Below are 13331 nucleotides of genomic sequence, written 5' to 3'. Positions count from 1 at the left end.
CACAGAGGTGGCGTAGCACTTGAAGGCAATGCATTGCCTTGTGCTATGAAGAAGTCCAAGAGACCACGTCACCGGCAGAGAAGACGACAGAGCCAGGGGGGTGAAGGGTTGAGCCAGCCATAGGGTAGGTTCCAGCCTGAGGAGTCAATCACTGACAGACCTGAACGGAACTCTCGGGATGGCCGAAGCCTAAGTCAGAAGGGTAGGTATAACCAGAGTTCCCAAGAGGAACTCTCGGGATGGCCGAAGCCTAAGACAGAAGGGTAGGTATAACCAGAGTTCCCAAGAGCTTCATAAGGAAGCAGGTCTCAGCAGTGAAATGACTAGCACAATTCCGAGGGGGGTGATAGCTGGGGTAAGACAGTGTCAGGCCTCCAGCCCTTACAAAGAACCAGGTTCTGACTCCACATTGAGGAGGGGGGAGTAGCTCCCATTTCAAAATCCAGTCACTCTACTCACGCTTTTGTTGTTGTTGTTTTTGTTTTGTTTTGTGGCCTCACACCCATAGTGAGACTCTACATGTACATGTACATTACACACTGACATGCCACAAACACACACAGGCTTTCTCCTGCCCAGTCAAGGAGTTAGCCCACACATCTACACATGAAACTTGTCAAAGAATGCACCTTGAGCAGCAAAGCTTCGCTAATGCCTGATTATGTTTTGATGTTTAGCGTTAGACATAGTTAGACAGTCTGCCCAGACTTTGCCTCAATGCCTGCCCAGACCAAATGCCTCTTGAATTTATGGACTGTTTGCCAAATTAACTTTTGTACAAGTATCTCCAAAGCATGTGGACTGGTGGCCCATAGTGCCCTGAAGACCATGACCTGCATCCCGCTCTTCAGGCCAGGGGGGATGTTGGGGTCCAGCCAGAATGACAAAGCTCAGGCTGTGTCGTTTGGAGAACTACAACAAAAGACTCTTTATCCCAGCATGCCTTGCAGGTACTCCCAGAATGCTTTGCCAAACCTAACACATAGGTGTGAAGTCTGGGAGGTATAAAGCCAGCCATGCCTCATTGTTCTGCCTCTTTCAAACGTCGTCTGGCGACGTCCGGGGATACCCAACTCTGTTCCTGTTTCAACACGCTTCTCTTTGTTTAAAAGTTTTGGCGCGCAGCATCTCAAAGAAGAGCGTTTTATTTCTCCCGTATTAAAACGGTATAGAGAGAGACTGTAAGGATTACGTCTCGTTCCGTCCTTTAAAGAAAGGACACCCACGGAGATCACCTCGCTCGACGGAGGACACTACGGCCCTTTGCTCAACCCCCTTGGATGCACCGCCATCTCCAAACAACTGCAGAAAGGCCGTTCCAGGACCTCTTTTCTTCCTTTCATCAACCGTGGACAAAACGGTTACAAGTGAGGCTTAGCTAGGTCTGGGCAGTTAGATATAGAGAGTGTGTTTAATAACTGAGTTATTATTGTGAAACGGTGATAATATTTGCTTGGTGTTTGACCACTGTGTCTTAGGTTTTATGAGAGTAAAATCTCTTTTGTTCTCCTTATTTGTGCCGCTGTGTCCCGTGTGTTTATCTGTGAGCTCCCGCGTCATAACCGGGTAATAGACTCACTATCAGAAAGACTAGTGTGAACGCCGTCTGATACAAATCCGGCCACTGGCTTCTGGTAAGTGAAGTAAACTATGCTCTGAGTTGTGGTGAGCTCCAGTCGAGATTGAGCTGTCGAGGTGCATTGTTTTCTCTCGCTCTCTCGCCTTTACACACACACCTTTCGGTAGACGCACACACATAGAGATCTGTGGCTTTCCAGACGCTGCTGAAACGTAGATCACGTTCTGTGTCCGCCATCACGTGACCACGCGTGGTCGCCGCCATTTTGATCTGCCCCTGTCTGTCTGTCCCTCCCCCCCCCTCTCTCTCTCTCTCTTTCTCATAGAAACACGCGCACACACACACACACACACACGCCACGCCACGCTTGTTTGTTTTTGTTTGTTACCTGTAGTTTGGTTTATAATAGTTGTTTGTTTGATTGAGTTTCATTGATTTACTTGATGTTTCTTTGATAAATAAATTCTGTTATAATTTAAAGAGCAGTTGTTTGTGATTACTGTGGATTCACATTGTGACTTAGGCTGGGTGAAAGGGCTTTGTGTTCGGATTTCACACCTTCAATTAAATACCGATTATTAATTATTAATGATATTAGTATTTAATTAACTAATTTTGAGACTGATATTTTGTAATATTTTGGTTGTTCCCTGTTTACAGGGTGGTGCCCCGCGGTTGATTAAACGCAGTTTAATAACAATTATTGATTTAGATTAATAATTAAATAAACTTAATTATTAAATTTATTTTGTCAACTAAATGTTACACCATAAAACCCAACATAACCGTTGGTCAGGAATTCGCTCCTGAAAATCCCCAACACTGCTTAGAAACTCGGAGACAAGCAGACAAGTTTGTAAAAAATAGTATGTTGTTGTGTTTTGATAAGTGTTTCTAAGGGAACCTTATAAATATGCTGTTTTCTATATAATAGATGCTTCTTTGTAGTGCTTATTAAGATCTTATCTGAACAGATATCTCATTCGAAAAGTGCAAACTCAAATGATAAAAGTCACCTTGTATGGTTTTGGTCAGGCTCAGCCCATAAACAAAGTTGAAAGGACAGGCTGGGCTCAGAGAAATCCTGCATTGGCTCAGGTCAGTGGGGCATAGTGTAAGCTAAATGACAAAGGTACAGCGTGCAAGAACTGTATCAATGATGATATAGAGCAGAGGTTACCATACATTTCAGCTTTGGACCCCCACAATAACTGTGCTGGAGACCAGGGAACCCCGCTGTCTCTATTTCAGCAGAATAATGTAAGAAATGCTGTATAATAATAAAATGTATAAACAGTAGGACTGTGTGGACATTCACAATTTCCTTAACAGACACTCAAATTTATGTAGGTGTCAAATGTCATTCATAGGGAGCAGCAGACACCTGCATTGTTTCACTTTTGGGAAGCATAAATTACTTTGCCACTGTTAACCATTTTTGAACCATTAGTTAAAATTCAACTAATATTTGAATGGGGTTTTTTCCACCATAATGGGTAAGATATGAAATTTTAGATCATTCAACTTTTGTATTTGGTGATGGACAGCATCTCGTGAACCCCCTCTGAGTGTCTCATGAGCCCCCAGGGGGTCCCAGTCCCCACTTTAAGAACAGTAGAGTGTGAAGAAAGCTCAGACCTGGACCCCTAATACATTTAGCAATGTGATGCAGTATATTTTTTAACTAGTATTCGAGATATTAAAATCAACATATAGAGCTACTGTAAATTTACATGTAAAAGTGGGCGTGGCAATTTCTCCACCAAGGAGTGGATTTTTTGAAAACAAATGTTTGCAATGGATTCAGAATCCTAAAGAACCCCTAGTTTGACCCCTCACAAGCTACCAAAAGCAAAGGTTAATATTTTCAAGTTTTCACCAATAAGTATATAGTACCAATAAAGTACTGTTCCAGGTACCCCGACTTTGAGCTGCTCTCACAGATTTTCCTATGGGAGTTGGATTTAAATGTTTTTTTATGTGTTATAAGACACCTTTATGAACACGTTTGTGAAGAAATCTATTGGTAAGGAATTTATTCCCAGATTTTTGCAATATCCCCTTACTAATACTCTAACACCTAACAATTTTCAGCACATCTAGGCTGAAAGTGGTCCCACTGGCTTCTTGAAAATAGGTGTCATGATCTGGGGGTTTGTTGGTGCTTTCCACATGTGTGTTGTAAATGGTAAATGGACTTGAGCTTGTATAGCGCTTTTCTAGTCTTCCGACTACTCAAAGCGCTTTTACACCTACCCATCACACCTACCCATTCACACCCATTCACACTGATGGGCTGGATATGTGGCCCATCCAGTATCTATCCATTCACGCACAGTCATATGCCCCAGACGCAGCAGGGGGAGCAATTTGGGGTTAAGTGTCTTGCCCAAGGACACATTAGACATGTTGTTCGCAGGAGCTGGGGATCGACTCTACCAACTGAGCCACAGCCACCCGTCTGTTGTCTGTTTTCCTTGTCTGTCTGCTCCTCCTGTGTTTCCCTTCCCCCCTTGTTTAGATTGGAGTCAGGTGTGTTTCACAAGTGCAGCTCATCCAATCAGCCCAGGATATAAACCTGCTCTCTTCTTGCAGTTGGCGCCAGATTATTGTTCGACACTCCGTGGTTTGTACTCCTTGTATCAGCGCTCTCTGGAAAGATTTTGGATCTTTGATGTTTCGTGTTTCTCCTGTGAATTTATTCTCCTTGTGTTTTTTCCTCTCATCAGCTTCGAGTCAAGTCTCACCTGAAACTCCGTCCACCTGTCGTCTGTTCGTCTGCTGCTCAGCATATCTGGCTTTGCTTCACACGTGCTGGATTCGGGATACACCTTGATAGTCACATTATTTATATTGTCGCACATTTTCTTCACCATTGTCACGTATTAAAACTATTGTGGATTTTGACTACTTTGTCTCTGAGTCGTGCGTCTGGGTCCAAACCTATTCTGAACTGTAACAATAGGATTAGAAAATAATAAATGCAGCCCTGTGTAAATTCAGGCAGAATACTGTTGTCCTGCCTAAAAGCAGCTATCAGCTGATCTGAGAATGTCCCCAATGCAATTTAACGTCACACTTTGAAAACAAGGCAACCTATTTAAACCATTCTGAATCTCACTCTTCCTGCATCACGTCCTTTCTTCTGCTAGACACTGATGTGCATTTTATATTCTAGGAGGAATTATTCATTTTTGTGTCTGCAAGATGTCAGTATCATTACATTCACATTCAGGTTCTGTTCTGCGTGTCTCCATGGGGGGGTTTAAATGTTTGCACTCAGCATGATCTGTGGCATGCTACACTGATACTGCTGATAGCTAAGAGTAGAACCACTTCCGTCAACTGCAACTGCAGAAACCTATGACGAGAGCATTACTGATTGAACAAAACAAATACAGTACAGTTAGGGTACATAAAACCACAACACAGACTAAAGCATGCCAAATTGGTATGTAAAGCTCTGAGAAACTGTAGAGTTGAGCGAGAATTATCCGTTTATACGATCAAACCCTTTGTCATCACACACAGTTGTTTTTTCCATGGTTGATATATATCTGAGTGCAGTTTTTGCATTTGGTGTGACAACCTTTACCATTAAAGGTCTACCTTATAGAAGTAAGGAATGTGTTTTAACCTCCAGCAATTGCTTGAGTGTTTATTTTTGCAGTTAGTACCTCGAGGATATCTTTGTAGCATTGAACTCTGGGGAGGTTGTCAGGGCTATCCTCTGCCGTATCCTCTTCCTCTGTGGCTTCATAGCCTTCATCTGGGCAGGCGTCTCTCTCAGCTCCAGCAATGTTGGTCATGAGGTTGATAAGCTGCTCCAAAGGAGGACTGAGCTCTCTCTCCTCATTTTCTTTTAGCCCATAATCCAGGGCTTTGTAGATCATGATACCAAGTGACTCTATCACCTGAAAAATCAAAGGAGACAATTGTTTCTTATTTTTTTGAAATTATAAACATCCAAGACTCATTTATTTAGTCACGCTACCGTCAGCTACCATCTACCTGGATGATACCATACATGAAACTAATATCTACAGAAATTATTTTTATTAATTATGATAAGTCTGTCTCTAAAGTTGTTACTCTTGTATTGTCTAAACATACTATATTGTATATTCTATGATTGCTCGTTAGGAAGAATACTGCTTTTAGCTAAATATCTGATCAAAGAAGTGGGTAGTCCCTATAAACCTGTCCCTATAAACATGTACTCGAAAGATAGAAAGAAGTTAATGAAACAAAAACACCTTTTTAGAAATTCTTTCATGGCATGATATAATGGCCTTGAACATTTGAGAGAGATAAAACAGCTGTCTCCATTGTGGCAGTTTTTGTCAACAATGACTTACATTGACTTTTAGGCTATGTACACAGGTCTTTAGTTGAGGGCTACTGAGAAGGCAGCAAAGGAGTCTATGTCTGACAAGTGGGAATACATTTATGTAATTTGAAGAATATTTAACCATAACAATACTAAAAAAAAACTTCTTCAAATTTTCAGCTCAGAAGTCTTATCATATCCAGGTAACATAACTGTTTATAGCTTTATATCCCGTTGTTAAGTCCTACATTATCTCTGACGCGTCATCCACTTCCAGGTCCCAGATTTCCCCCCATTCAGTTGTTATAGTAGTTCACATTGGCAGAACCAGTAAACCTTTCCACAGTCACCTTGTTTTTGACAGGTCTCTAAGAGTGAAATGGGACTTACTTTAGGTTTTAACTCCAAAAGAGTTGTAAGTGTTACTGTCCTTCCTGTACATATTTTTAAGGGAAGCGTTCAAGCATAGATGAAAAAGAGTGCATCTATTTCACACTTTCATTACTTTAATATATGGATCCAGGTAGAGTAGTTTTTGAAGTGGGGATCAATCAGTTGATCAGTTATTTATAACAACAACATAACTGGATTGTTGTAAATCTCAGCGCCCATAAGCATAAAACATTAATAAAGGGAAAGTGAAGTTAGCAGGAATAGATACGGTACAGTTGGGCTAAATTATTAGACCATGACAGCTCAGCCATAAGCACATCATTTATCAGTACTTTTAAAAAGTTTTAGTGAAGATTACCTTCCCAATGTAGCTTCTCTACTTTTGTCTTTGCCTCGCGAAAAATTAGCCAAAATATTAGTAATACACAAGCTAAGCTTGTGAATAAGTAATATTTTTATTGCAAAGTTCATCCAACATCGTACAACATGCTAGCTCTGCTAATTCACAAAAAGGGTTAAACAAATATTTTCCCAATGTACTTAAACCCTGCTGTTTTACATACTAATACTATTTTTGTCATTGCAGAAAAACAAAAATTCTGACAGGCTTCATGATTGGAACACCATCATGCACATGACAGATAGCATCCTCAACATGCTAATCACTGACATTAGGCCTCCATCGATGGGTGAAGATGATGGCATAGCTACAATGAAAAACCTCAAGGATACTTTTTTGCACTTTCAATTTGAACTAACAATCTATTTTTAATAAAACTTAAATGATTTTTTTTCCCGATTCATCAATAAAATGAAAACAATATTGAACAGATTAATTGATTAACAAAATAGTTAGTTGCAGCAATCATTTGAGAAGACACATTTATCAACACACCTGTGAAGACATTTATAGGTAAGGAATTTATTACCAGATTTGTCTAATATCTAATAAAATTCCCTCACTATAATTGGTTGTTTTCCTTTACATGTGTTGTGTCTTCCATTGCTCACCATCAGTAGGTACTTTGATATTGCAAACAATTATATGTTTATGACTGTCATACTTAGCAGCTACTTACCTCTGTTGTTGTGCAAGGGCTGTGTTTACCTGCAAGAAAAATGAAAGCAGTGTTGTTGTAGGCAGTATATATAATTCCTTACATACAGCAGTTTAGATAAACGCATGCTGGGTACACAGGCACACTGTTAAATGACTATAAAACACAGTTTGTACAACTGACAGGACAAATTTTTATTTTATTTTTTTTATTTATATAGCGTCAATTCGTAACAAGTGTTATCTCAAGACACTTCACAAAAAGCAGACAAAGGAGTGTTTTTGGCATAGACCTGTCACTACTAACGTCACCTTCACTAAGTTCTCCTCTGATATGACTTCTCTGTTCAGCCACCCCATGATTTACCAAAACGCTAGTAGTCGCCTTCTTAGGCCCCGTTTACACGGAGATGCTGTGACAGTAAAACGAAACAGTTGAGTATCGGATTGGCCTTTCGTTCACACGGCGTTGGTATTTCACAGGGGTGAAAACGCAAGGTTTTGAATTTGACCCCCAGGGTGGAGTGAAACAGGGGGCGTATCGCAGCCATGTGAACGAAACGGAGCGAACTCTCTGGCTGCGATGGCCTCACCACATCCCCCCCATACATTTGGACATGCGCAGTAGTCGAGAAAAAACAAACAATGGCGGCGGATTCGCTTGTGCTATGTGCTTCAGCAGCTATTTGTGTTGGATAAACAGAACCTTGATATGATACATTGTGTATGTCGCCGCCGAAAGAGCATCGAACACTTGCGGCAAATTGTTCAACCTTTACCCAAGCGCAGGGCGACCATACGCAGCATTTAGGTAAGACTTGGGTGAACTAGCCGCTAAAGAGGATGTTGTGGAGGAAGTGGTTGTACTGGTGAGTGTCACGCTGTAAAGATTCCACTGCCCACTACTGGCCGGGCGTGAGAACTACATTGTTTTCACTCAGGCAAGATCTGCCGTGTAGACGGTCTGTACTTCCAATCCAGAGTGGGGTCGTTTCGATGCATTTCTTTCTCAGCGTCTCCGAGTAAACAGGCCTTAGTCTGCAGCAAGACTGCATCAACGGACCTCTCATCAACCGCGTATGAATGGTTTACAAGTGAGGCTTAACAGGAACATATTATGAAAAACCACCTTTTGCAGTGTTTTTAAACACATGAGGTAACTTGAGTGTCCACCGACACACAAAATGTGAAATAAACCCATCCAGTCATTGTTTTTTGGCTTCTGTAAGTCTTACAGCACAGAGAAAATTGCTCTGAATTTTCTCATCAACTGTCATCACTAGTTGAAAAAATACCCTCCCCTCCGCTAATAATTCCCCCAAAAAGGACTCTGGACTCCACCCCCAACCTGATGAAAACTTTTGTGAAAGTCCGCTATTGTTTTTCTTGCTAGCATAGAAGTGATGGCTCCCGGTATATACAGGCCCACCCCTCCCTACATGCAGAACATGCGCTGTGCGTAGGGCCCCGCGATCCATGGGGGGAACCATTTTGCGCAAGTGAATTGAATTTCCCTCGGGATCAATAAAGTATCATCATTCTCTGCAAATGTGCAAAGGATGCACGTGCATTGTCCTGAGAGGTGCGCATAGAGCACCCCCACCAAGTCAGCCCAAGGCAGGAGAGAAAAAAAAGAGACAATGATTGAATCACCATCTGATCAATCAGCGGCCAGATAGGCTGGCAGGCAGTTGTTTGCAGGTAGAGAGTAGAGAGAGAGAGATGGCTTCCAAACATCAATATGATTCGGGAGCTAGCAAGAGAAAGAAAAAGTCCAAACAAGAAGAGGCTTGTGCTTTACTTGAAGGTGGGTATGTTGTTGAAATAAAAAAGAAAAAACTTTGTGGCATAAACATAAACCATTTATTAAATGTCTTGTTAACTGAATATATTCAGTTTTTAATTGACCAGTTGGTGTCATATGTTGGCTCAGGTTTATGGCCTATCAATCTATGCTTTTAATTGAAGTATTCAACTATTTTTATGGCGGTAAAATGTTGACATCTTTTGGTGAATTTAGTCCATAACAGTCATACAAGATTAGATCAAATAAGATAATCCTATATTTTTCCCACAATGGAGAATGTTAATGTGTTGCAGCAGTAAACTATATAAAAATAAGTATATACAAAATTTCAATATATAAATATCATCAAATTCAATCATAATGAATATTATTAGTTGTAATCATATTTGCATTGATTGCAATTTCATTTTGTGAGGCTATTATTTAAAATAATTTCGTTGTGTTATTTATCATTAAAACCAAAACAAATGTTAATGATGCTTGTATGATGGATTTCTTGTCATAACAGGAACGATGCTAGAGTTTTTAAGCAAGGGTGACAAGGAGCCAACGCCCAGCACATCACAAGGGCCATCAGCAATGTCTTCTGAAGCAGCCTCAACCAGCACATCACAAGGGCCATCAACAACTCCAAGTGCACAACCACATCCTCCTCTGTGGCCAGCACCTATCAGATGTCAATTGGGTTGAATTTGTGCGCCGAGGACCTTTAAAGGTTGTGTCAAACTTCCCTAATCCTGCACACTACATGCACACTAAGACAGATGGACGAAGTTTTCATGGTAGTCTGTCCTACAGGTCACTGGCAAATGGAGACAAGGTAACAAGAAGTTGGCTTGTGTATTCAAAGCACAACAACTCTGTATTTTGTTTTGCTTGCAGACTTTTTGTGCTCAAGATATAAAGCTGACTACAGTGGGCCTTAATGACTGGTCAAATGTTAATGCTGCTTTAAAGAGTCATGACAACAACTCAGAACACACAAAATCGATGCTTAAATGGAGGGACCTTTAGATAGACAATTGACCAGCAGGAACTGACTCTACTAGAGGAAGAAAGGAAAAGATGGAGAAATGTCCTCACATGCCTCATCAGTATCATCCTGTCACTTGCATCACAACACCTTTATGAGCCAGATAATGGCAACTTCTTGAAAGAAGTTGAGCTGCTAGCAAAGTTCGATCTTGTGATGGAAAATCACCTTGTCAGAATAAAAGATGAGAGCACCCACACTCACTATCTTGGACAAAGAATAAAAAATGAATTGATGCAGATTATTGGTGACAGAGTCCTGCAAACCATTGTCTCCTTTGTGCAAGAGGCAAAATACAACTCCATTATCCTTGACGACACCCCAGATGCAGGTCATAAAGAACAGATGTCAGTTGTACTGCACAGTGTGGCATTGAAACACAAGCCAGAAGTTAAAGAATACTTCTTGGAATATCTGGTAATTGAGGGCAAAGTGGGGCAAACATGAAAGGGAAGAAGCAAAGTGTACAAGCAAGACTGCTCAACACAAACCCAAGAGCCCTGTTTGTACCTTGTGGTGCATATACCATGAATTTTGTAATCGCGGATTCAGCAAAGTCCTCCAAGAATGCTGTAGGTTATTTTGGTTATGTGCTCGAGGATTCATGGGAGTTCGCCCAACCAGTCCACATGTGCTTTGGGGATCTTGAGAAGGCCTTCGACCGTGTCCCTCGGGGCGCCCTGTGGGGGGTGCTCCGAGAGTATGGGGTTTGGGGCCCCTTTGCTAAGAGCGGTCCGGTCCTTGCACGACTGGAGCAGGAGTCTGGTTCGCATTGCCGGCAGAAAGTCGGACCTGTTGCCGGTGCACGTTGGTCTCTGGCAGGGCTGCCCTTTGTCACTGGTTCTGTTCATTACTTTTATGGACAGAATTTCTAGGCGCAGCCAGGGGACAAAGGGGCTCAGGTTCGGGGACCACAGGATCTCGTCTCTGCTTTTTGCATTTTATAGGTTTTTTATTTGCTCAGTTGTGTGGTTTGACATTCTGACCTTCATAAACCAGGTGAACAAGCTGCTTCAGTCAAGTTCAATGCAAATTGACATTACTGTCAAACTCATTGGAAGGGCAAAAACCTGTCTCTCTGAGAACAGACAGACTGGGTTTGCTGATGCTTTGTCAACTGCCATGGAACTTTGTGAGGCCCTTAACATAGAGCCAGAACTAAGAGAGAAGAGACTGAGGAGTACTCCAAGGCAGTTTGCCTATGAGGCTGCAGATGAGCCCATGAATGATGCACTGAAGAAGATTGAGGTGACATTCTTTAACACTGTTGTTGACTCTGCTCTCACATCACTGCAAGACAGATTTGAGACATTTACTGAGATGAAGGAGAAATTTGGTGTGCTGCTTGATTTCAGACAGCTTCAAGGGATGCCCAAAGGCACTTTGCAAAAAAGCTGCACCAAGGTGGAGAAGACATTGAACCTTCCAGACCTGCCAACACAAACAACTGCCCTGGAGATGTTGTCATTTCTCCATGAAAATAATCTGCAAGAACTGTACCCCAATCTATCCATTGCCCTCCGCATTGCAGTGACTATCCAGGTTACAGTTGCTTCTGCTGAGAGAAGCTTTTCAAAACTGAAGCTCATCAAAACTTACCTTCGTCATCAATGGCGCAAGAACGCTTGAGTGGCCTGGCTATGATTAGCATGAACTCAGAAGTAGCACAGCAGCTACCACATGATGAGCTCATTGATGACTTTGCATCCAGAAAATGCAGACGTGTGCATGTGTAAAGTTATTGTTCCACTGTTGATCTGTAAAGTTATTGTTCCACTTTTGATCAATAAAGTTCTTGTTTCACTGTTGATAGAGGCTGTTCAATTGATTTGTTGGTAATTGTAATTTATCATTATTATTATTATTTTGTTATAGGAAGGGGGGGGGCAAAATAAAATCCTGCTTAGGGCCAGGGACAGCAAACGTTAGCTCCGGGGCTCAATACAAACACTTTTTTATTCAGGTTGCCGTTTGAGGACCGTAAGCTATTGTGAAACTCGTTCTTCTCCGGTTATCGTGTTATTTACATTAGCTTTTGTTCTAAATAAAACCAAAACCAGTCCTATGCATGGTCAATGGCATTAGCTTTAGGTCTGCATAAAAAGTTACAGCTATTTTATTCACATCATATGATTACCAACTTTATAATGTTTTGAGATGGGAAATGCTTTTCCTCCGTCTACACATTAGACTGATTAAGAAACCATGAATTATAACTAATACCATGATGCATTTGTTTACATTTACTTCATACAATATACATTGTTTTGCAAATTTCAACTCAGATAAAAGCAGCATTACATTTTAATGCTCTTGTTCTATAGGCAAGCACATCTAGACATGTGATAGGGGTTTCATCTGGCCTGCCAGACAGGCCCACCAAGGAGGTTAACAGTTGGTACACAACTGTCTATTAAAACTTCAACCTCACTAAAAGAGCATAGGTCTGTTGACAAACACTTTCAGATGTGATGCCATACATTATGTCTATATGTTGAAATAAATAATTCATCATGTCTTCTTTCATTTATCAAAGGCTCGCAGAAAACTCCAGTGAAGAGGGCTCTAAAGAGACCGTGCTTGAAGCTGGAGGAGGAAGAAGACGACCCCCTGGAAGGCAGCTCAATGCACATCCCAGAAGTGCCGGACACCACATATGATCGTGTTGTTAAAGACTTGAGTGGCTCAGCTGGTGTAACGTGAGTAACTTTACTTATGAACGTTTCATTACATTTTTTTTAACCTTTTTATAGATTGGACTCTGGTCCTGTTCACAAGACAACCGCTTACATTGTTTCTAAAAAATATCCTCCTTAAGCTCTTTGAAGTGTGCCCTGTCAGTGGTTTTCTGATGTACAGAAAAGGAGGTTGGGTATCTTTATTTCCATACATCAGCAATGTGTTTTGTATAACGTGTGTGTCATACAACAATACAAATTCCATGTATTGATTTGTGTGATCTTTTATGTCACACATATTACAGTTATAAAGATGAAGGCAGAGTAATGGATATGGAACTGTAATTCTCAGTGATTTCTTTATTTATCAGAGTTAAAAAAAAGAATAAAAACTTTAAATTTTTAGTATGCACATCTAACTAGTGTATTAGCCGTAGAGGTCCATAAACTGCTC

General features: G+C 41.2%; 1 protein-coding gene across 2 annotated transcripts in view; it reads right to left on the bottom strand.

The window, feature by feature from the left end:
- The window catches only part of LOC306823530 (protein spire homolog 1-like), a 205229-nt gene that overhangs the window by 128661 nt on the left and 63237 nt on the right, over positions 1 to 13331 (bottom strand). For both annotated transcript variants that reach the window (XM_079343118.1, XM_079343119.1), the window contains exons 2-3: positions 7382 to 7410; positions 5257 to 5493 (exon numbers count right to left, since the gene is read on the bottom strand). In XM_079343118.1, coding sequence (XP_079199244.1) covers positions 5257 to 5493; positions 7382 to 7410 — 266 coding nt within the window. The remainder of the gene's footprint in view (positions 1 to 5256; positions 5494 to 7381; positions 7411 to 13331) is intronic.

The sequence above is a fragment of the Symphodus melops genome (genome assembly GCF_947650265.1).
Source record: "Symphodus melops genome assembly, chromosome: 5".
Taxonomy (NCBI): domain Eukaryota; kingdom Metazoa; phylum Chordata; class Actinopteri; order Labriformes; family Labridae; genus Symphodus; species Symphodus melops.
Note: the sequence above shows the minus strand (reverse complement) of the source record. Positions and strands in the feature narration are given on the sequence as shown.